Below are 25,604 nucleotides of genomic sequence, written 5' to 3' on the forward strand. Positions count from 1 at the left end.
CAGAGTGTTAACACTGCGCCACCTAATGGAGAACTTGTCAACTCCTAAGAAATGCGCTCAAGAACTTGAAATGCCTACTTCATCAGGGAGGGTTCTAAGAGCCTTTGTTAGGGATGAAGCTCTGGATGTACGCAGGTAAAACTTTTCCAACTCATTTGACAAGCGATGCCCCTATTTATTACTGAGGGCTTTTTGCTTACATTATTCACATGCTCATTATTAATTCTTAAATGTTCAAACAACCATAACAACAACTTCTTCATGGGTTTTTTAGTGCCAGTTGTTTTCGATTCCATTTCCACAAATACGGTAATAACTTTATTTGTAGGCACTAGGTCAAAAGTGACGGCAAAAGTAAAGAGGAATTTGGTAAAATTTTGTAGGAGCTTCTGGTCTACCACCCTCTGACCCTTTGGGAAACAAATTTGAGAGCCACCCTTTGTGGGGAGCATCTCCTGCATGGAGAGGATGGAAGGTGCCAGTGACCTCTACTGTCAGCAAAGGTATCTGTAGTTTTGGACTGTAGGAATCAAATTCTGCAGTATTTTGCTTTATTTTACAGATCTCACAAATGTGAAATTATATCCTGATGATATAGTGTGTTAAGCCCATCTAAGTAGAGATTTCATATTTTGATAAATATGATTGAGATAAATTTTCAATATAGATGACACAACTTAAGAAAAAGGTCTGTCAGCAGTGAAATAGATAACCATAATAAAAAGAACAGGACATTATATTGAAATATTTACCCTAAAATCAAAGAATGTCAAAGTGGCAAAGAATGTGCAGAGCATGTCGACCTCGTGGCTATAAAGATGTACACTAAAACTCAGAAAGTGAAGGGATAGAAATAGTTTAATGCAGAGAAAAGCTTGAGTCATCACATTCTAGCGTTGCCATTTATCAGCTGAGTGATCTTGGGCATTGTTAATTAGCCCCTAAGACTAAATTTTCTCATCTGTACAAGGTAAATGGGTTACCTAACTTACAAAGTGGCTATGAAAATTAAATAAGGTAAAATGCCCAGCTCAAGTTCTCAAAGCCAAACAGTTGCTCAGTAAATATTATGAGCTTAGCAAAGTCACAAAACCTGTTGGCAGAGCTGGAGATGGAACTCGGGTGTCCTGATAGTTTATGTGATGCCCTTTCCCAGGCCACACTGTTTCAGGTCTTACGTTAAGTCATTTAAAGCTAAGATTCCGCTTCATTGGTATACAAATGAATGGGCCTACGAATATGATTTCAACTAAAACTAAGGTCAAAGACTGATCTTTGTGAACCCATTGATTGGCTATATTTTATTCAGCACCGTCTTTACAAAGCCACTTTCACAGCCAGGAGTATGATTGAATCGTGTTTCATATAAAACCTTTATATTAAACCACATCTCTGTAATTATTCCTCTTTGGCCTTTTCCAATGTTCTCTAGAGGATATAACTAGACGCCTAATTTCTTTGATAATTAGCATTATCTCCAAACATGAGTATAGCACATTAATAGATTGTTGTATTAAAGATAATTTGTGAATCTCAAATAACAAGAAATTGACAGAGCTCATAGGAAGAAATGCTCAAGTAGAGTTCTCCTCTTCCCTATGTAGCAGTTCTTCCCAGTAAAAAGGGGATTTATTTTGTCCAGATGGACATGGTGGACCATATTCAGTGTCGCACATGTCACAACTTTTGGGAAAGACCCAAGAAATTCTTCCTCACTGGATGAGATAAACATAGCACTTGTTTCTATGGCAATGGTAAAACAACAACGTATCCATCTGTCTGGCTACATAATGGACACCTGAACTCACACCTTCTCCTTTCGAAATACATCATGTTATTTTAGAGGGAAAAAGTTTTCAAATAAAATGAGCTTTTATTCAATTATGGGCTATTTAAAAAATCTGCTATCTCCCTTCTCATCAAATTTCACCCATGGTGGAGATATTTCACTGACAAGATGTAGATTTTCATCCTGTGGAAGACAGTGTAGATTGGTTTGTGTTGCTCCACCAAAGGTGCGAACCAGAGGGAGGGAGATTTTGGTTCAACGAAGAGTTTCCGGAGCTGCTCAACAAGGGAAGAGCCGGGAGATCCTGAGGAGGTACTGGGTATTAAGGATAGGATCCTTTAACAGACGGAAGTTTGGTCCAGATAATGAGCAAGATCCCTTGTTACATGAGCATTCTGTGGTGCTAGGTTTACAAAATGCATGCCGTAGAAAGATGTTAATGAAAACTTACCCCCCTTTTTTTTTTTTTTTTTTTTTTTTTTGGCACAACAAACTTTGGAGGCAGATTAATACAAGTGGTAAAGACACAGAGTGGGGTCAGATTTCCTGACAGCTCTGTCAATAAGCTCTGCTCATTATTAACTGTATCACTTGGGCAAGCTACTGATGTTTTCTGTGCCTCAATGTCCTCATTTGGAAAATGGGGCTAATAACAGCATATATTTATAGTGTTTATTATGATGATTCCATGAGTTAGTACATTTGAAGTGCTTTGAGAAGCACTTGGTTCAGACTAATCTTCTGTACTCTTCCACCAAATGTTAGTGTCTTCTCCCTCTCCACAAATTTATGTCGTATTTGAGTATACAAGAGGATGTCTGTGTGATCCAAAAGCAAGCAGGGATGGTAACTACATGATACAAATCCTATCACATCCCACTCTATTGCCATGATAGATATTGTCTTCTAACATGCCACTAAATCCCACTGCACTTAGATGTGACCTCAGCATCCTTCTCAAAGCAGAGATCTAGAGTAGACAATGAAAAGAAACCTACTTGTCATTTCTGCTTTTGTAAGTTTGTTTAAGAAATTTGGATTTAAACTTTAACTGTTAAACCTGTCAGGGTCAGAGATTAAACCTTCCATTGCTATATGTACTCCACTTTTTGCTTTACTGTGACATTTCACATGGGTTTGTCAAATTACTACAAGACTGCTTTTGCCTGTTTATTTTTTTATATGAGAAGTTGTTATCATGAAAATTAGTGTATAAAATATGCTTTGTTGGAAACATCATTTCTATTACAAGTCATGTGTTAGACAATATAATTTATTTCTCATGAAATTCTATTTCCTAGAGTTTGGCAAGTAAGGTTTTCAACACTTGCTAGAATATATGTGTTTCTATTCCTTATAGAATAAGAATCATCTTACATATGCAAAGTTTCCTTGAAGAAAGGAAAGAGATCAAAGAAGATAGAAGCTAGACAGCATGAGTGACCTCAATGATTAACACTCAATGATTAACACCTCAATGATTAACACCTCAAAGTTAACACTGTCATAATTCATTTCCAACAAGGGATTTATATGATCACAACCCTTTCTGGTTGTGAGAACAAGGTAACTAAACCTATGGAAGGGAGGGATGGGAAAGGACTATAGCAATACAGAGTCCAGCAATAGCACACTGGGAAGAGCAGAAAGTTTAAGAGCCATTAGCAGGCTTATTTCCAGTTTAATCTAAGCACTATGTTCCAAAGGGAAGTCCCATTTTCCAGGATAGGATAAATGCAGAATTCTGAAGGCAAAGATGATAGATGTTCAAATTGCCAGGCCATATATATATATTATATGTACATGTCATTTTAGAAAGTACACAATATCATTATTTGAGCACTTATTCTGCACTAATCATGTGCTGAGAACCTTACTCATTCAGTCTTTATTGACACAGTGACTCTGAGAGCTAGGATCATCCCTATTGATTATGTGAGAAAATTGAAGCATGAAAAAATTAAATTGTTTTTTTGCAGGCCATATTGGCAGTAACTAGCAAGACCAAGACTTGATCTTAGAATCTCTGACTCCAGAGTCTGTGTACTGAACTGCTACACTGAGGGGACTGGCGGTGCTGGTTACAGGGAATTGTCAGGTTCCATCTCCCTTGGGCTTGAGGGCTGCTGGGAACTTCTGCGTAGGCAGGTCCCAGCCAGATGACAGGGAATGTCAAACAGACATACTACTCATGTATCAGTCCTCTGCACAACACTGGAGAACTCCTTGGATGAATAAAAGGAGGTCAGGGATTGATAGCTGAAAGGGGATTTTTATCTGATCATGCTTCAGCAATGCCCTATCATTTCTGTGCTTGAAACAGTGTGGGTACAGTTAATGCAGAGTCCTGAGGGACTATGGGTATGCTAGAAAAGGGCTGACTTATTACTCTCAAACTAGCTATAGGGAAGAAATAACAAGCCTGCATACTCCTGGGGTCATCTGGAATAGACAGGAAAGGACTAGGGTTAGCAGCCCAAATAAATTTGATAGTGGTTTAAACTGCAAAAAGTCACTTATGGAGAAGGAAACAAAACAAAACAAAACAAAACAAAACAAAAAAACCTAAGCATTTTGAATGATGTCTACCTTCATTCAAGGTTGTTTTGAAAGGATTTACCCTTTCAAACATTTATCAAATGGGAAACATTGAATTCCAAACTTGGTAAATAGTTTATTGGTACAGTCCAGTAATTATTCAAAGTGGCATAGATTAGGCACAGCACTGAGTTTATCATATGTTTATTAAAACAGGTAGAAACATAAAGCTAACATATAATCTGAAATCATATTTTTAAAAACAGGTCTTAATAAACAAGAACTTGATAGGAAGGAAACTATACTTGGGCTAATCAGTGGACAGATATTTATTGCATTTATGAATGAACAAGTTTTTCTGTTCTATTTTTATTGTAATGAAAACATTCATATTCACTGAGGTCTTTTAGAACAACAATGAAAAGAGTAAAACTCTTCTGTGATACTGAGGTGACTCAAATAGCAATTGCTTGGGACAGATATTTCACACTGTATGGCTTCCCTTAACCAAACACTGCATCCTGCAAAGAGTTCCTAAATGAACATGGCCATGGAATTATTTCTGAATCCATTAAGGTTATCCTTAAGTCATCAAGATACTTGGGGATACTTGAATTTTTTTCCCCGGGGCAAGTGTTTGCTTTAAAACAGTAGAGTAGGGATGCAGAAATAAAACAAATGGAATTTGGATGGACCTTATTGTCAGTGGCCTGATATTGGCATGAAAGCAAAATCTGACACTAAAGGGCACTGATACTCTTGAGTCAGATATAAGTGAGAAGTATTTTCCCAATATTCTGAGATCCTGTTCAAGAACAACTGGTCTACAGTGTTTGAGTTCAAATATCTTTAAATGTCTTTCACTTTTTCATTAAAATTTGCTTTAAAATATTTTCCATTATATATTTTTTTCTGATTACCTTTAACAAAATATGTATTTTAAATTATGAAATCTAAACTGGAGATAACTTTTGTTTTATAATTTATTTTATGTGTAAAAGTTTTCCCTCATACCCATTCTACATCTCCCACATAACTCCTCAGAAGTAGAAACAGTTAACAATTTGAGGTTTACCATTCTAGATATTTTTCTGTGCACATAGGCATGTGTAGAATGTATAATTTTATACAACAGGATCTTTTTTGTCTCTCTCTCTATGTTGTCCTGAAACTTTCTTTTTACTTATATATGATGACCATATTTTCATGTCAGTACATATAGATCTGCCTCATTCTTTTAAAATAGGTGTATGACATAATACATTTGAGTATTTCCCTATTGATGGGCATTTAGGCAATATCCATCTTTGAAATACTGCAAATGATACTGCAAAGAACATTCTAGATGCACCTAAAGATAAGTACAGAAAGACTCGCATTTCTGTAGGGTAGAAAATATATAGAAATGCTGGGCCGAAGCATTTAAGATTTGTGATTTTCACAAGCAATACTAAATTTTCTGCTTCTCTTTGATTATTAGTGAGGCTAAATACCATAACTACCTTGGCCATTTGGTTCATCTTCCATGACTTCCTACTTTTTGTCCTTTTTATTTTGAATTTATAGAAACTCTTTTTACCTCTGTGTTTAATAATTTGGAATCAGAGAGATCTGAATTTGAATCCCAGTTATGCCTCTTTCTTGCTAGATGATTGGCACTTTACCAAATGTCTCCAATTCACAGACTGCTTATGTATAAAACGAGGATAATAAGAGTACACATCTGATAGTTTTTATCTCTTTCAAAAATTTTAAAATTGACAAATTAATATTATATATATATTTATGGTATGCAACTTTATGTTTTGATATATGTATACATTGTGGAATGGCCAAATCAAGCTAATTAACATATGCAAGAAAAAATGGTAGTTTTTTTCTTAAGTCTTAAAAATAACACGGTGATTGTAAATTTTTAGAATGGTGCTTGGTACAGAATATGTGTTCAATGAATATTATTTGTTCTATACATTGTGAATACTTTTTCCATGCTGTTAGTTGGCGTATTACTATTTTCAGAAATTATCACCATATAGAAATTTTATATTTAGATATAGTCAGGTCTTTCATTCTCTCTTTATCTTTTGGCTTTTGGGTTTTGTGTTATGTTTATGATTATAACACCTAGATTATAACAAATATATCATCTTGTATTTCTCCTAGTATATCAATATTTGTTTCTGAGTATGATAGAAGGTAGATATCTGTTTTGAATTTTCTGTCATTTTGCCACTGATTTAAAATGCCAATGTTATCATATACTAAATTCTGGTATGTTCCTAGACTCTTTATTTTGTTTCCTTAATCTATCCGTTTCTGTGTCAGTACTGTAGTACTTTAGCTATTTCAGCTTCATGGCATGTTTTGACCCTTGAAAAAGCAAGACCCTAACTCCTTTTAATCTTTTAGTTATATTTGTTTATTTGCTTATTACCTAGTTTGTGCTTTAGAGGCTTTCAGGGAAATGTCACCTTGTCTTTATTATAATTGCCTAAAATAATACTTAGCTCAGACTAGGCACTCAATTTAGGTGAGCTGAATAAACAAACTTAAATCTCATAGTCTTTTTAAACACCTTTTTTTTTTGCTGTTTCTTAAAAATTCTTATTGATGAAATTAATCACGAATACAGAAAACAATATAAAACAAAAATATAAATACCCTTCTACCTACTGCCCTGTATCCAATTTTCAGAAAGAAATACAACAATTCTTGTGCTTTATAAAATTATTTTTCCAGTAGTAGTAGCTTTCAAAGCAGTCATACTGGTAGAATCTTTATTTCTTTGTATACCATGGTTTGATAATGTTTATTTATTTATACTATTTAAAATGACATTATTTACTCTGCTATTTGTTTTAGAAAGAAAAAATATTTCCTGGAACTTTCACCTTTAGTGAGTTAGAAGAATGCCATTTGAAGAAAATAGAGCTTTATTATTTCTCTGTATCTCTCAAAGAATCAGTAGAGGAAAATGGTAGGTTTCACATGTCTTGTTGTTCTTGATAGTTGTTTAAGTAAAGACTCTTTTTATTGTATTTATCATCATTTAACTGGAATGAAAAAAGCAAAATTTTTTCCCCTTATTTACACAGTTCTTTCTCATATAAATTTGGAATATTGGAAAGAAATTACTGGAAGAAAAGAAAATACTAGAAACATGGGTAGTGATGAAGCAAAGAATTTGAAATGCTTCACTCAAAACCCCTTGAACTGTGGAAAGGATGGGGAAGAGAGTATGTCAAATGAAATCCCTAGGAAGGAATGTGAGTTTGATAGCTTGACCAACAGCATCAAAATGACCTGAGAACTTACTAGAAATGCAAATCCTTGGGCCTCACCTTAGACTGAATCAGAAACTCTGGGAGTGGAGCCAGCAATCTGTTTTGACAAGCTCTTTGGGTGATTCCATTGCTGATTAAAGTGAGAAAACCACCACTTGAGTGAAGCAAGGAGAGCAGTGTGTTGGGATGACATGGAAGGTTTAAAAATCTGTCAAATAACAAAAAATCCTTGTCCCTGTCATCAATTTCCATGTCATGAGGATAAAAGGGAAGTGGGAAAAATTATTTGAGAAAATATGGTAAGACTGGCAGCAAATTGTAACTTTAAAAATTAGTAGGCACATTAGGCAAGCTTCTATCACACCTCTTTCTTACCCAGATTCATGCACAGAAACCAGGCTGTCCAAAGGACAGCCCTGCTTAATTAGATACTGAGGAACCAAAACTTTTCCATTCCCTCCCGTCAGTCCCTAAGATGCAACAAATCAGTTTACATGATTGCTGTTCAGCAGAACCAGGCCAATCTGGTTTTCTACAGCTTGCCTATTAAAAAGTGCCTTTCACACCCTCCTGGGTTATGTACAAAGACCTTTGCCCTTTTGTAGCTTAGCAGAATGATTTATTTGTGTCATTAGTCAATCTCTTATTTCATCCAAAATATTTCCATTACCTGAAATAAACCTGCAGTCCCAATGATGAAAGCTGTGTCTCTCCTCACTTTTAACAGTAGTGTTAAGTTGCTGGCAAGATACTCAGGTATTTAAAACTTTTTTTTTTTTTTTTTAATATTTCTACTCATTACTTTTAATGGAGCAAAGCTAATCTTTGAGGAAATATTTCGGTCTTTGACTGTAAATATTTTCAAGCCATTTTCATAAATTGGGGGCAGCAAAAGAGATTCTCAAACGTTATCTCCCACCCACTCTCTTATACTTCTCACTGGATTTTTTTTTTTTTTTTTTTTTTTTTTTTTTTTTTTTTTTTTTTGAGGCGAGGCGTCGCCGACTGGAGTGCAGTGCTCTCACTCACTGCAAGCTCGCCTCCGTTTGCGCCATTCTCCCGCTCACCCCCATAGCTGGACACGCCCCCCACCTCGCCGGTTTTTTGATTTTAGAAGACGGGTTTCACTGTGGATGTCTCGATCTCCTGAAAGTCTCGGCTCCCAGTGTCCACTGTATTTTACTCAACTTCTCTTATAAACTCAAACTTATGCCTTTGGAGTGATCAGGGGCATCTGATTATCCTTCTGTCTAGGTGGACTGACAAACAGTGTAACAATCTCTCTGCTGCAAATTTGCACCCTAAATAACAGTAAGGTATGAAACTTAATAAATGTTAAATCCTTTAGGTTTGTGATGCTCATTCTCACAACACCATGTATATTCAGTATTTACTTGTCTCTGAATATATTAGAAATAACTATTTAAAATCCAAATCTCTGATGAGCTCAAAACAAGAGATGGGATCCTAATGAGTATGTTACAGTAAGATAAAAATAAAGCCCTCTGAAAGAAAGGAAAAGAGATTGTTTTTCCTTCCTCATTTTCTCCCTCTGAGAACTGAACTATATCATACTTCTGCTTTCTCTTTAAAAAGACAGAAACTGTTTATTTTTTAGAATTATGATGAAAATAAAGCTTTTAACTAGGGAATCAGTGACATGTCCACTTTTTCTAATTTTCCATTGACAATTAAAACAATGTTCTACCCTAGAGAGATGATGTCACTCTCTAGGTAATTTAAACCAAAAACAAAATAAACATAAATAAGCACACTGACTGTTGGCATCTACAATTTTGAAAAATATATCTGCTGGTATACACCTATTATACATTGAGGTATCTTTTATAGATATAAAAATTATTGGTCCACCTTCAAATTTTATCTTCCCTTAAACTGGTGACCTTCAGCCACGGCCTTCTTTATGCACTGTAGGATCCTACTTTTCAGATCATCTGAAAAGCTTTACAATTTTAATTTATACTTCTATTTGTTCTAATGCAACCTTTATTGGATTGATATGTACAATGAATCATTTTAAATTTTATTTGATTTTTCTGCTGAAAAGTTTATTTGCTGTGACCATGTGGACAAAGACATCAAAGACACATATCTACAGAATGGTGGAGGCACATTTAAATCAGCGGCATTTCTCAGCTTCTAACCATTACTAAAATTGTGGTGTGGGATAGTGAAGAGAAGGTTTGGGATTCATATAGAACTGTGGGTGAGTGATAACCAAAAGAAGCTTGGGGGATGCAGATAGAATTTGTCTCAAGCTCCAACTTCATCACTTAACCAGATGGACTAGTTTAACTCATGCTTTAATCTGAGTTGTAGTTTTCTCATTTGTAAAATGAGGATCATAATAATTGCAACAATAGATAGCAGTTATTTACTGCTATAAGCCTTGTGCCATGACCAAAGTTTTCCTACATTATTTAAAATCCATGAAATAATCCTTTAAGATAGAAACAATTCATTCCTAAAAGGAAACTGAGGCTAAGAGAGGTTGAATAATACTAATAAGAAGTATATCCTGTTGCATTTCCTTTCTGTTAGAGTAGCACTGTGTCACGGAATGTTGGGTGCAGATCAAATGAGATGCTGAATGTGAAAGCACTTAGTAGGTTGCAGGCACGTGACTCAGCCAAAACTTAAGTGTTTTGTATTTGAACAGTGCTATTCTGTAAAAATATATTTATACACTAATAACATCATTTTCTTTCAAGTGTAACCTGCATCATTGAAAATTCCTTAAAAACCATAAAATGGTACTGACTAGCATAAGGCTTAATCTTGGACACTCTTACAGAGGTTGCTTTGTATACTACCCTTCATTCCCTAATAGCATTTTTGCTTTTTCAAAAGAGCCCAGATTTTTAAATTTTCCAAATAAATAAATACAATTCCTTCTCCATTGTCCACAGTGTGAGGCAGGGGACATATGGTCAAGAAAGTTATAACTTTTAATTAAAAAAGTTTAAAAATATACCATCATCAACTATCACCATCATTAGATAAAAAGAAGGGATATTTTTGATCCAGAAAAGAAAGGATATAATCCCAGAACCAAGTGTGATTCTTTAAATTGAATATACTTAATGGTAGAAAAACTCTTAACATTATCTTCTATCTTTTTATTTTGCTGCCAGACAGTGAAATCCCAAAACCCTGTCATGGATCAGCATGGCTCATTAGACCACATTTGAGAACCACTGTTTTAGATTAAAAGCTGTGTGAGACCCTGAAAAATCACAGGCTGTTCAGCAAACAGGCCTTGAGTAAGAATGTGTGCTCTGTCTTTAGTAGGAGTATAGGACTGCGATTCAGACCGTGAGCTCTGTAGTTAGGTATTTTAGGTTTAAATCCTGCCTCTGCTTCTGCTTGTATGATCTTTATGTCTCTAAGCCTCATCATTTCCTGGAGTTAAAATGGGTATAACAATAAATTAGGTAAGTCTCATAATAATATGATTATTATGAGAATTAAATGGAATGATTCATCCAAGAATCTTTATATTAAGCCCTCAATAAATGTTAGTTTTAAATTTAACTTATTAACACTATTATTAGTAATTATTATTTTTATTCTTATTTCATATGATTATTAATTTATTTAGCTTCTTTGATTTTCAGTCTTCATATTCTGTAAAATTGAGATAAAGTACCTAGTTTTCAGAGTTGCTGTGGAGCCTAAATGAGGTAATGCATGTTTGTACATAACTTGGCATGTATCAAAAGCCTGATAATAGTGTTAAAAGCAAAACATATACATGATTTTCACTTAAAGACTGACCAATATCTATTCTGAAGCTCTACTTACAAGTATTATAAAAAGGAACAACAACAACAATGAAAAACAATGAAGACATTATAATTTAAAAAACACCTTCAGCTTGGATATGAATGATGGTAAGACCAGATATACTTGCTTTCTCTCCTGCATAAGCTTATATTTTCAGGTGTTCTGGACAATTCTAGGAGTCAACCATGGTGCATTTATCTCCCACACCTATTGCCCACTAGTCATCACTGCGGTTGTATCTGGAACCCAAACCTCCCTTTTATTTAATGTGCGGCAAAATCTGGCCAGTTGGAAGATTCTGGACAGTGATGGAATAAAACAAACAGATAAAATCAGCCTGTATTACTATAATCTTGGTTCTTCAATAAGGAATATCCTAACAATTTTCTAATTCATGGGGAAATTGGATAATCTAATGTAAGCAGTTAAGGTTTGAGATCAATATTCTTTCTTTTGTTATTCTTAAAATGAGCTGGAGCAATGAAAGGGAAAAAGCTTTAGACTAAGGCATGTGCAAATATAGAACGTATGAAAAATTTAAAAACAGTAAACAAAAGAGCTAAAATTAAATTAGAAAAGAAAATAACCTCAAATATGGTAAATAAATTTAAAAATATTAGAGATAGTAAATAAAAGTCACTTGCAAAAGGCTGTGTAGCCTGAACATGGAGGTACACACACAGTTTCCTTTAAGTATCAGAACAGATCCCTCCCATTGCACAAGTACACAGACTGCCAAGGCAGTCATCATATAGGGAAATGAGACCATTTCGAACACATGGAAAAGAGTCGCCATGCTCCAAAATAGATCTTGGAAAGTTCATCATTTCCAAGTGAGTGAATAGGAAACTTGACTATTTTTAGCCTAATTAAAATTCAATGTATTTTTTTCTTGCCATTTTTAGACCACTCTTTTTCTCTCCACATCATTAAAACCACACATACCATGGGTTTCTGACTAATTTTCATGTAAGTAATCAAAGATTAGTTTTGAAATTCTATTTAAAGCCATGTTTTGCTAAGAGTTGTGTTTTGCATTTTGTTAGTAGAAATTGCACCTTTAAAACAGTAAAGCAGATTAGGTTTTTGCATTTGACTCTAATTTTTATGAATGGGATGTCAACCTGGCAAAGCACAATTTCCCTTTTGTGTAAACCACAATGCAGAGTGGAATATTATAAGCCTGAGTATATCCCATGACAGCTGCAGAGGTTAATATTTAGAATAAATAAGAAAAATCACTATTTAATTCTCTTGACTTTCTATCCACGGATCTGCTGCTCAAATGCACACAAAATGCAAAACTGAAAGACATTTTATATCCTAACAACAGAGCTTTGGCTATCATGCATTTATAATGAGCACACTTCCCTTTTCTAATCTACTTACATACTGGAGTCAGACCTCCTTGGTTCATTTCCAAATCCATCTTATTAGTTGCGTGTTCTTCCGTAGGTTACTTACCTCTCTGTTCTTCAGTTTCCTTGTGAGTAAAAGCATGCAATAGTACCTACCTCAGAGGGTGGCTGTGAAATTAAAATACATTAAAATTGATAAAAGGCATAGAAAATTACTGGCTCATAGTAAGTGCTATGTGTTAGTTATTGTTACCATTATTGCTATTATTGAAATATTTCAATGTCTATTTCATATCCGAGTTTCCTCGAAAGTTTTCACAACTTACTTTTTTTTAGAAAGTAGAAATTATACATTTCTGGGAATCAGGGATTGATCAAAGTTTCACACTTGTGTCTGTTTAGATTATCTTCCAATCAGTGTCCACACTATCATTTAATTTCTGAGAATCTACCAGAAAGAGAGTACTTTGGGTACTAAGTGGTGAATGTGTGGGGAGGGCACAGTGCTGGCAAACAGGTCAGATGGAAGGTTGCTGGAGTAGTCCAAGTGATAGATGACAGTGGTCTGCCTACCTTAGAGGTAGTGGATATTAAACTTTTAACATGCTTAAGTTTAGTATAAAGCTTCTTCAAGTTTGAGAATAAAGACTCAAACTGCATTTGATCAAATAACACATCATTAACATTGATAATACACTTTTTTTTTTTTTTTTTTTTTTTTTTTGAGATACAGTTTTGCTCTTGTTGCCCAGGCTGGAATGCAATGGCACTATCTTGGCTCACTGCAACTTCCACCTCCCAGGTTCAAGCAATTCTCCTGCCTCAGCCTCCCAAGTAGCTGGGGTTACAGGCACACACCACCACCCCCAGCTAAATTTTTGTATTTTTAGTAGAGACGGGGTTTCACTATGTTGGCCGTGCTGGTCTCGAACTCCTGACCTCAGGCAATCCACCTGCCTCAGCCTCCCAAAGTGCTGGGATTACAGGAGTGGGCCACTGCACAGCCATTTTTTTTTTTTTTTTCCTGAAGGTAGTCAGTGTTTACTTCACTATCTCCTACTTTGCAGAAAGCAGGCAGTTGTAGGAATAGGGCAAAATAAAAGTAATTAATTTTGAAGTAGGGGCAATGGGGATTGAGAGAGATATTGTGGAATGATTCAAACAATGAGGCTTTTCCTTGGGAAGGCCAGCTTCTAGAATAAATGAGAATGCTATATAAAATGGTAGGTGCAGGACAAACTAGGAGAAGAGAAGGGGACACAAGAGACAAGTTCTGCCTCTTATACAATGTAATGCAGAGCCACTCTTATTCATCTGTTTAACTGTCTTTGAGGTCATCTATAAGTACATTAATGCACATATTTTTCTGCATTCACTTATGGCTCTCTGCAGTTTTGTAGTTCCTTTAAGGAGAGCATTAGATGTGGAGTCAGAAGGCTGGAGTTCTCATGGCAGAAGTATTACCTCCTGGTTGGAAAATACGTCATCTCTGCCATAGTCTCCTCTTTAATGAATGCATTGGGCTCCTGAATAATAATAAGGGTAAAATATTAGTTATCAAGAAGATATATGGCATTACTTCAAATGCTAGAAATGCCTCTTTAACAAATTAAAATGCAGACCATAGCTTCCAGTTTTGATATTTGTGGACTCCACATTGCTACTCTTCAAATATGCCCAGATATTAATATTTTAGTAGCTGAGAAGAAATGCTAAGTTTCTCATTGACCTTGTATTCACTAAAATAACACATCTAATTTGAAGAATATGTATTTTCCTCATGGGATGCAATACAATCGTTTTCATTTTGAATGGGAAAAGAAGCCACCTAGTAAATTCTTATTTTTTTCTAAATTGGCCCTCGAGCAAGGATCATTCACCATTTTGCTGGGATTTTGCTTTAGTGCCACCTTTGCAGTCTATGTGATGTTAGTAATGAAAAAGTGGTCTAATATCATTCTGACCTTTCAGTCCTGTAGTATGCCCAGGAAAGAAGGTGCTAAAGCAATTTGCATTGCTATGTACCCTGTGCCATGAACTTCTGTGAATCTTGGGCTAAAGAGATTCCATTCCAATGTCCGTAAACACCAATGTTTTCTACGATACATCCTTATACTTGAAAGAATTCTGTCAGTCAGACTTAAGGTTAGAAACAAATAATTAAGCTGGAAGTTGGGTTAATTAATGGATGAGTCAAGTCAATTTAAAATTTAAATTTGGCAGCAGTACAATTTTCCTTTATTTTTCCCTTGTTGCCTGTGTTGACTTTATGAACACCTCACTAGAGAAGAAATCTCAAAAAGCAACGCTTTCTTTAAAAATTATTATTATATGTGAACTTGATTCCTTCTTTTTCCCTTGTTACCTGTGTTGACTTTATGAACACCTCACTAGAGAAGAAATTAGCTACTCAAACAATTTAGGATTAATTGCTTTCAGGGCTTGGATCCACATTGGGAAAATGAGAAGGAAAAATGTTTTTTTGGGTTTTTTTTCTTGCCTATAAGAGGCATAAATACCATCTAAGTAGCTGCAGCCTAGTCCTAGAAGCAGAGGAGAAATAGAGGCATGACTTTGTGATTAAGAGAGCAGAGGGCTGTAACAGTTCTGCATGATTAAACTGAATGCTATGTTCTGAACATGCGTGCTATGTTTTAAATGTTCACTAAAGAAAACCAACTCAAACCCAAAATAGAAGAATGGATGTTAAGAATATGAATGAATTATTGGTTTGGAGGAAGTACTACAGATAAATAGCTGAAAGCTCTGGGGAAACAGCTAGTTAATACCTTAAAACAAGAAAACTTTAAGCCTCAGTGTGGCAAGAATCACTGCAGGAGAAAAAAAAAAAACTCTATTTATGGACACATTTAGGGAAGTTTTAACTCATTTCTCTAAGAGAAGAGAGCGTCTCATGGATATGCTGGGGCAAAGAAATAAATGATAACTCTGTCCTTTGTAATCTGGTAGAGAAATAAGAAAAATTAGCAGGTAGCTATCTACAATACAAAAGGGAGATTAAACCACCATAAAACAAGTATAAAATGGTATAATTTGTGATTCAAAAATTGCTATATTTGTCCTGAAAAATTTATCGATGCAACTTTTTTTATAAAAAGGTTTTTCTTTTTTAATTAAACTTTAAGTTCTAGGGTATATGTGCACAACATGCAGGTTTGTTATATAGGTATGCATTTGCCATGTTGGTTTGCTGCACCCATCAACTCGTCATTTACATTAGGTATGTCTTCTGATGCTATCTCTCCCCCAGCCCCCAGCCCCCCAACAGGCCCAGGTGTGTGATGTTCCCCGCCCTGTGTCCAAGTGTTCTCATTGTTCAATTCCCACCTATGAGTGAGAACTTGCCGTGTTTGGTTTTCTGTCCTTGTGATAGTTTGCTGAGAATGAAAGTTTCCAGCTTCATCCATGTCCCTGCAAAGGATATGAACTCATCCTTTTTTTATGACTGCTCTATGCAACTTTTAAGTACACAAACAGTCTGGGAAATATTTGGTATATGCAGAAATACTAGAATTTCCAGATCATTATTCTTGAGGGCAGGGGCTTAGAAACTCATTTTTTCCTCAATACACTGTCATAATAAAGAGATTGAGAAAATTATTTCAATGAATGCATAGCAACAGAGAAGAATACTTTACATAATACATGGGTATTTAATATATACCTATATGTTCATACATACACAAACACACAGCTCACATGCGTGGGACCTCTGGAAACTCCAAAACAAGAGATATCAATCATGATATGATATGACATCTTGGTTGGGGGAATTAAACACTGTCCAGGAAAGGCTAAAAAGAAGGAAGCAGCATGTAAGTTAAGCTTTAGGAGACTGCACCTTTCAAAAAGGGAAAATAAAGTAAGGCAGGCGTCTCAAACTGATTGAAATTATTGTGTACAATCAGTGTCTCCATTTCCTCACTTCACATTTATTTCTCGACCCCCACCCAACTCATGACTAAAATTGCTCTCAATTAAATCCAGTTGTGAGCTCTCAGTCCTTATCCCACTTGATCTACTGGTAACATCCCGCATGAGTGCTCGCTTTCTCCTCCCTGGCTTCCATAAAATTACGTTCTCTCTCTCTCTCTCTCTCTCTCTCTCTCTCTCTCTCTCTCTCTCGCGCGCGCGCGCGCGCGCGCGCGCGTAGTCTTTCATCTCTGTCTTTCTTTACAGGATTGTTTTCCATTTCCCTTTAAATATTTGTGTTTTCCAGGATGTTTTACTTTTTTTTTAATTTTCTACCTTTAACTTTTTTCCTGTATATTTTCTTTCTTTCTTCCCTGTTTTTACTTCTCCAGAGATAATATGCTTTATTCCTATGCTGTCAGCTGAAGTAGATTCGCTATGTCTCTTAAATTTACATGTCTAGAACGAAATTCTCTCTTGAGGCACTAATTTCTATATCTACTTCTACTTAACATCATCACATGGATAAGCCAAAGATATTACTTTTTTTCCTCCAAATTCAACTATTTATCTTCCCTCTCCAAAATATTCCTCGTCCCGACTTGGTGAATGACATCACATCTCTCTTATTATCTATGAAAGAGGCCTGGAATTCATCATACAATTTTTCTCTTTCATCTCACCTCTAATTTCCATTGTTCACCAAATCCTACAAAATCTACCTTTAAAATAATTTCCTGATTTTTTTTTCCTTTTCTATCTCCAACAAGGAGGCCTAATTGATTCTTCCCTCTGTCACTGCAGCAAGACTGCGGGTGTCCAGTTAATCTGTATCCTTCCTTTTTTCAATCTAATATGCCTCTTATTTTTCCACCAGAGTGATCTACCAAAATGGCAAATCTGATTATTTCAGAAACCTATATTAACTCCTTCAAGGACCCCTATCTACTATCTTCCCGATAAAATGCAAACCCTTTAGTATGGTAGGCATGCAAGCTTCCTTGTGTATAATCTGTGTCCTTTAGACCCTGCTGGGGCAACCAAAATACCAGTGGTTTCCCCAAGTCACCATGTTGTTTGAAGCCACAATCTAGTGTCCTGCCTGTAACACTTCATTTTTTCCCCTCCTTATCTAGCTCATTCTGTTCTGTCATTTCAATGCTGAATCATATCCCCTTTTGGGTAACCTCCCTAGAAAATTTCCCTGATGCCCAGGTTAGGTGTCCGGTTAGACACCCTCACGGCATTTCTCTACTGGAATACCTACTACAGGGCTGCATAATGTTTGTTGGTTTGTCTGTCTCTTCCAGTCCCCATGGAACTAGGATCTGTAATCTGTCACAATATCCCTTGACTAGGACATAATAGCCACTCAGTACATATGTATTGAGTTTTAATATATGAGCAAAGCTATTCAGATGGAAATTTGTTAGATGTGTTACGGGAGAATGATTAATACATTTTAAGGATGAAAGAAGGTAAGATTTGAAATGATGAATTCTGAACTACCGGGCAAATAAAGGGCAGGGAGTGAGACTAGGGTTGCAGCGAGACATGAAAACCAAAGAAAAGCAGCTCTGCAATGGAACCATTGATGTAAAGGGACACACACACACACACACACACACACAAGCACACACACACACATCGATTTTGAGGCAGAAGAATATAGACTGAGGTTGACACGCAAGGGCACAGGGTTGAAAGTGAAGAATGGACTCCAAATAAGGAGTCAGTTTTTCTAGTGTAACTACAGCTTCAGAACTAAAATTAAGGAGCTGTTGAAGTTTTCTACCTGACTTGGATAGGAAAGCTAAGCTAGGATTATACCATGAAACATCTTAAATACTGGGCTGAAGAGGAGTTCTAAGTCTTGCTGTCCTTGGACAATCACTGAACAATTATGGACAGACGGGGACAAAATTAGAGATTAGAAAGCAAGTCTAACCATGTTGTATAATACTGAATTCAGCACAAAGAAACTTAATGTGACTGAATATTAGGAGAATAAGTGTTTTATTAATGATAACAAAAACTTAAACTAGAGGTGTGACAGTGATACTTAGAGGAAGAAATATGTAGTATCCATGGGAAAATCTGGAAGTAGCCTGAGACTTGATAAGAGAGAGGAAAGACATAAATTTTACTGAAACAGTTAAACATAAATTTTAGTGAAATGGAATAGTCAAATATTTCACTGAACCAGGTACTTTATTTCTTTGAGAAATAACTCCTTAGGTTTAGATTATATGTGTTATTCTGGTACAAAGAATACCAATTTATATGCTATTTTTTCAAATAAGGCGAGACTTTAATTTTTAACAAAGACAGAATCTTATACCTCAGGTATCCCCTGGTACCCCGGAGGTACCAGGCAGCTGTGCAGAGCTGCAGGCATAGGCTAAGAAGTGCCGCCAGCTTCAATGAGGTATATGTTGCCTTGCCAACTTGTATTAGGGACATTTTTCTGTATTCTGTGATCCACTCTTTCTTCCCTGAAACATTTTTTTTTCTTAAAAACCAAAACAAAACTACATTCTAATCAGAAAACACAGTTTTTGAAAAGCCAATTCAAGAAAATTACTGTTAGAAGTATTGAGCAACAGATACTGATAACATTTTTTCTACTGATTCTTCTCCAATGTTCTATCTTCGTGATTCACTTTTAACATAAAAATTTAAAGACCTCAAACCTCTCCATATTGCTGGTTTTCTAAACGTATAAGGGAAGTCAGAAACATATGTTAATATGATTTTCTGTGTTTTGATACTAGAATTGAAAACAAGTTAGTATCATTATGAAAACACAAAATCTTATCACTTGGTTTTATAACACTCATTATATGAAGCTCTAGAAGATCACATTCACATTGAAAAGCACATAGTTGTCACAGAAATGATGCTTTTAATTAAGTGAAAGATCCATACCTGATTGGGATGATTACTTATGTATTTCTCCTTCTCTACCAGACACGACATCCTTGAGGATTGGGGATATGACTTATTTGTCTATGTCTCTTCAGGCTTAGAGCAATGCTCGGCATATAACAATCAAAATTTTTTTGAATGAATGACATTTTAAAAAATATAACACTTACATAGAACTTACCATGCACCAGACACCTACCCAAATGCTTTACAAATATTAACTTATTTAATTCTTATTCTACAAAGAAAATTGAGGCACAGAGAGGTTACATTATGTGCCCAAATCACACAAACAGAAAGTTATGGAGCCAGAAGTCAAACTCAAGCAGAGCTGTGACAGAATTTGTACTCTTAACTTATATTATCTTTAAATAAATGCTGCTGTTAAGTTGTAAAAAATATAAATATGTATATAAATATGTAATGTAATCCATCATTGAACTTAAAAAGACCTGGTTTCAAATATATTTTTAATTTACTTGGTTCGTGGCTTTGAGCAAGTTCATTAACCTAATGGGTCCTCAATTTCCTCAAACATAAAATCATAATAATAGCTTGTAACTCACAAGGCTACTCTTAGTTTAAAACATAATTTTTATAAAAGTACTAGATTATCATTGGCACCGGGTATATGGTAGTTAGTGTGCCAAGGGGAATGATGCTATTTTTCTCTTTCTCCCCTTTCGAAAGTGTATTTGTACCTTACACATCATACAGGTCTTAAGCAAAAGGAGATGAAATTGTATGTTTCATCAAGTATTATTTTCAACATCTCTCAAAGCTAGAGTTCATTTACTAAAGCATTTTCTGGTTGTGCAGATCAACTTCAAACTCAATAGCTTATTTTCTGGATAAAAAATGTTTTTCCGAGAAGCTGTTATGGTCTAAATATCTAACATCAAATATTAAAATATTTTTCTTCTAATTGTAAGATCAAGTTACACATATATGTATGTTTATACATATATATTTCTTTTTTAAAAAAGAAAAATCTATTTGACCAGCAATATAACAAACAGCATTTATTTTTATCAAGAGCCTCCAACATCAGTGAGTTCTACCAAGTCTGGTGGAAACCCTCTTGGTCAGAGGCTCTCAGTCCTGGTTGCGTACTACAATCACCTAAAGAAATACATCAAATTGCAGACCCTTTCCACAGATACTCTGATTTAATTGAATTGGGGTAAGGTTGGGTATCCATATTTTTTGAAAGTTCTCCTATTAACCCTAATTTGCAGCCCGAGTTGAGAATACTGGTTTAGATTATCATTGAAAACATTACCCGTCTCCTATTTCCATCTCACTTGGACTCTAATAAAAACCAACAATAGATATTATTTTCATTCATGTTAACATTGACAGAGTCTGAGAGGTTCATCAAGAACAGAATTGCCATGGCACAACTAAACTAATAGTTAGCTCCCTTTCTTCAACTGATTAGAGCAAATGCTCTCCATCCACCATCAATCATTACCTCCGGTTTCAAAATGAGAAACAGAAGCCGTATTTATATCAGCTATTTCTTTTTAACTTTGAGAATCATGAAACAGAACAACTCCAAGATTATTTATATGTTCTTATAAACTAGTTATAATGAAGATTACTTGTTTACTTATTGTGTTGATGTAGTCAGTGAATAAACTTAGAACATTTTATAATATGACCAGATATTATTCTTGGGCTATAGTTCATAAAATAAACTACGGGTTAGAGGCATTCAACCAGAACAAATCCCAGCTGATGGATGTTTTGAGCTATGTTGAAATATTGAGTAGAAATGAGTATCCACTGAGAATATCAACTTAAACTGTGAAAGTTTTACAAATCTAATCACCTTAGTTTCTCTTATAATACTAGTGTATAACCAGCAATCTCAACTTTTTAAAGCTGAGTTCTTTTACTACTGAACTCATAGGCTAGCAATATGCTATTAGAAATTATACTTTATAAATTCCATAACACTAAAAGCATTCCTACTTTGTCCTTAATGGTAAGCCAACTGGCCAAAATACACAAAATATTTGCTTTCTATGATCATTTAATACAGACTCAAACTCGGACACTCTGTAATTTAAAGATTAGCTTTAAGAACTACTTTGTAAAACTCTGACTTATTTTGAACATTTCACTTTCAATCACCGAATAATTTAAACAAATAGCCTTACACAGAAAACTTGATTCTGGTTAACCACAGCCAGGAAATAGGGTCTCCTGAAGATCAGCAAGTGGAACACTGCCTTCTCTTCTTGCATATATCACAAAATATTAGGTTAAAGCTTTCATATAAAACTTTGCTTAGGTAGATTTGCTAAATAAAGTCAGTATGGTAGTTTACTAATCTCAATTGTATTGTTGATTTTTGGCTTGGACCTCAAGGAAAATGAATGTTTTGAGAAAAGGAATTAATTTGTCACAGCTTTTCTTGATGTCTTTCACCCAGACTTGGGAAAAGCATCATGAAAAATAGTACTCTTTTGGAAACTATGCACACAACATATTTTTCCTAATAGGTGTGAAGAATGACTGCTATGCATAAATGATTGTTGGAAAATAATTCTCTGTAAAACATGACCTAACAAGCAGCTCCATTCACTACTGTGCTCATTTCCAATATCCAGAACAACCATGACACATCTTATAGATGCCGGTATTATCTGTTTGTCAGTTAATAAACACTCTTTGGGAAAATTCACAACTTTATCCCCCGTAGTTTTCCTACCCAATAAGTTGGAGAATAAAACTTTTTAGGGAAAATTGATATTAACAACATAGTAAAAGTCACAAGAAATCAAAAGATTCTTCAATACGAAACCATAAGTTGTTGGCTCTTCCCAGGACACCTATTGTTCTTTTTTCTTTATTAAGGGTAAAGTAAAGCATCTGAGACCTAGCTGACCCTACATGAGAACCTCAAGCACCACAATCAAACCGCAGTTCTATAATTAAAAAGCAAGGTGCCTATCGCCCCTGCACTGTTAAACATCCCTTGGACACCCCAAATCCTTAAGTCCCGCTCATTTCCAGACACTCCTTACCTGGAATTCTGTCACTGGGCGGCCAGGCACAGCTCAATAGAAGTGAAGGGCGTTCGCAGGTGTGGCTCCAGGGATTCAGGAGTTCAAGCTTCAGCGCCCATCTCATGGGCAGGAGATGTCAGCCGCAGGGTGAGGTGCGGACGTGCCCACCTCTCCAACCTGGGAAGGCCGCCAGTCGCGTGGCGCAGCCCACCCAGAGGCTGGGGGGCTGACTTTCCTAGTTTGACGTGAGAGCAAACTGCGTTAGTCTCTGTCCTCCCTCTCCGCCCCTCTCCTGGTTTTCTGACACTTTATATCTGTCTTAGATGGTTCAGACCCAAGTCTAGGTTGTATTATCAGCTAAAAGACAACTGTTCTTTCCCCAGGCTTGCTTTCTCCTTCCCCAAAGTCCGGGAGGCTCACCTTCGCTGCGCCTTCCTGCGCTCGCCCAGCTGTGAAGCTGTGCGCAAACTTCTCCTGACTTAAGAGTCTCAATCCTCGCCTGCGCTCCCGCCCCACCCCCGCCCGCCTCCCGACAGGCGGCAGACTAGGTGGCAGCAGAATTGATGAGAGCCAGCCCCGCCACTCCCGGACCCCGCCGCCCCAGTCAGCCCCCTCCTGTCCCAGGAGAGGGAGGGGAGAGCTGGTGAGCTCCGTGCGCCTCGCGCCAGCCCCCGTCGCCCCAGCCCGCGAGTGGGCTGCGCTCGCGGCTGCTGCCTCGCTCCAGTCGGGGCTGGAGCTCACTCTGCGAGTCCGGGAGACTAAAGCGCCGCGTAAACACAGGAAGCAGGCGAGGGACCCGAGTTAGACCTTGAGTAGGGAGGGAGAGGGGGGCGACAGTCTGGGCTGGGAGACAGCTTTCTGGGAGCCCTGTCCCCTCCCCGGAGGATGCAAATTCCGGAGGGAGGTGAGTTTCCACAAGAACCTTACCCCAGAGACAGTGTGACCCTGGCTTCTTCAGCCGCCACTCCGGGGATAGTACTGGGGAGCTTGTGGAGGAAGGGTCGGTAGTGGGCTAGGTAGTGAAAGGGCTCGAGGGCGTGGGAAGACCGCTGGCTAAGAGCTGGGGTGCTAAAAGGAAAAAAGAGCTGAGAGGAAGGAGATGAGAAGAGACACCTTGGGGATCACGCAAACCCTGGGAGAGGGTCCGGAGTTGGGCGACTGTAGGTTGGGGGCACAACTTGGATTTGGAGAAAGAGTGCCCTCCGTGTAGGGGACTACTGGTGGGCACAGTGTTTTAGGGTGAATGAAAGCAGAGAGGACGGCGCGAGAAGACGGGGATATGGGGTGCCTGACTTGGTGTCGGACACTGCGACTCCTCTTCTTTCCCCCTAAAACCCTCGATGTCAGCAGGAGTCCGGGACAATCCAATTCCAGGCGGGGCGCAGCGGAGGCTGGCAGGCGAGCTCTGGGAGGCAGGCAAGTTGATTCCAAGGACGAGTCACCCCCAACCTCTTTTAGCCCACGACTGGGTGGAGCAAGGCAGGAGTCAACACTTTTTTCCTAACTCTGTGTAGGCGGTGTTGGACTAAGAAAGCAGCATCCGGTGCGTCCCGGGACCACAAGGTGGCTGTGCACCGTCGAGGTTACTAAACACTGTCTCCTTGGCAAAAGAAATAATAGCAATAATTTAATAGGAGGGGAAGAAAGCCAGACGGGAACAGCACACTTTCCCTGGTGGTCTTAGATTCTCATAAGCACAGGGGACAGCACCAGGTGACAGAGAAGGAGGTGTCCTGTGAATGGAACTGCAGCCCTCACCGGACCATCCTTGGAGCTCTTCCATGGAAACATCAGTGACTGTAGGCAAAAGATGTGCCCGTTTTATTTTGCATGCTCCTGTTTATTTTGAATCCTCATGCCCCACCCCAGAGAGACAACAGGGACCCCTAATTTGTGTGGTTGAGGCAGGAGATCCAGTGGAGGACAGACTCCAGGATGAGATCAGCTCTCACAACCAACATTCCAGGGATTTTGTTTTTCCAGGCTCCCTCCTCTATATGCTCCCCTCTTCCCTGCCATCTCCTGACTGGTGACCCAGAGGGCTGTGTGTGACTCACAGTGCATTCAAACCCTAAGGCACGGACTCACTGCAGAGGAAGATTGTACAGTACCTTCATTCCCAGGATAAGTAGGAATGATGTTGTTAGCAGTAAGAAATGTGACTAGGAAAGGAGGCTGGGCAACTGGGAGACAAGGAGGCTTTCAAAGGAACACACACACACACACACACACACACACACACACACACACACACACAGAGTAACTTAAACAAAGCCTGTATAAGAAACCCTTCTGAATTCAGAATTTAGATACAAATCTTCACTCCATGCTATCTATCTGTCTTGAGTTCAATAGCTCCCTGCTTTCCAACTGCTCCTGACCAGTCAACACTTGACCATGACCTCCTTTAAGAATTCTTTTTTGGAATATTAATTACCTTCTTTTGGTGCAAACAGCAGAGAAATATTAAAGTTGTTTGAGAGTCTCCTTTGGTCAATTGCTGGGGGCCAAACACAGAATTTCTCAGGTTGTAGCCCAAGTCGCTGAAATAACAATGATTCAGGGAGATTATTGCCAAGTAGAAAGTGTTACCGCCCTCAGCATTGTGTGATAGAACAAGTACAAGAAGATTTTTCTGCTGGAGGTTAAATCCTAGGGCAGCCTACCTGATATTGACAGCCAGTATTCTGAAAGCAGGATGGGCTTGATTCTATAAATCTAATGAACATATGTGGGATACCAGCCCTTAACCATAATGTAAACAAAGCAAAGTCTAAAAGTTATTGAGAAAAATGACATGGTGTATTATAAAACTTTAAACTGTGTGTGGTCTAAGCATAAGCAACCTCAGCTGATTAAAGTGTAAACTGTGTTTGATATAATACTGGGGGAAACAGTGAGAGTTACCTGTAGGCAGACTATTTCAGGGAAGGTGACACAGCAGAAGCAA

The 25,604-nt window shown here is 37.3% G+C and overlaps 1 protein-coding gene across 2 annotated transcripts in view; it reads right to left on the reverse strand.

Annotated features, from left to right (window-relative positions):
• CALCR (calcitonin receptor) overlaps nucleotides 1-23,113 on the reverse strand; it is a 155,335-nt gene extending 132,222 nt beyond the window's left edge. Inside the window, exons 1-2 of one of the 2 annotated variants that reach the window (XM_010353149.2) lie at nucleotides 23,075-23,113; nucleotides 22,673-22,889 (exon numbers count right to left, since the gene is read on the reverse strand). In XM_010353149.2, the coding sequence (XP_010351451.1) occupies nucleotides 22,673-22,778 (106 nt within the window). In that variant the 5' untranslated portion in view covers nucleotides 22,779-22,889; nucleotides 23,075-23,113. Of the gene's footprint in view, nucleotides 1-8,281; nucleotides 8,559-22,672; nucleotides 22,890-23,074 lie in introns of those variants that run through there. The other variant, XM_010353150.2, reaches the window with a different exon arrangement.
• Between the last annotated feature and the right edge of the window lie 2,491 nt (nucleotides 23,114-25,604).

The sequence above is a fragment of the Rhinopithecus roxellana genome, chromosome 6 (genome assembly GCF_007565055.1).
Source record: "Rhinopithecus roxellana isolate Shanxi Qingling chromosome 6, ASM756505v1, whole genome shotgun sequence".
NCBI classification, from domain to species: Eukaryota; Metazoa; Chordata; class Mammalia; order Primates; family Cercopithecidae; genus Rhinopithecus; species Rhinopithecus roxellana.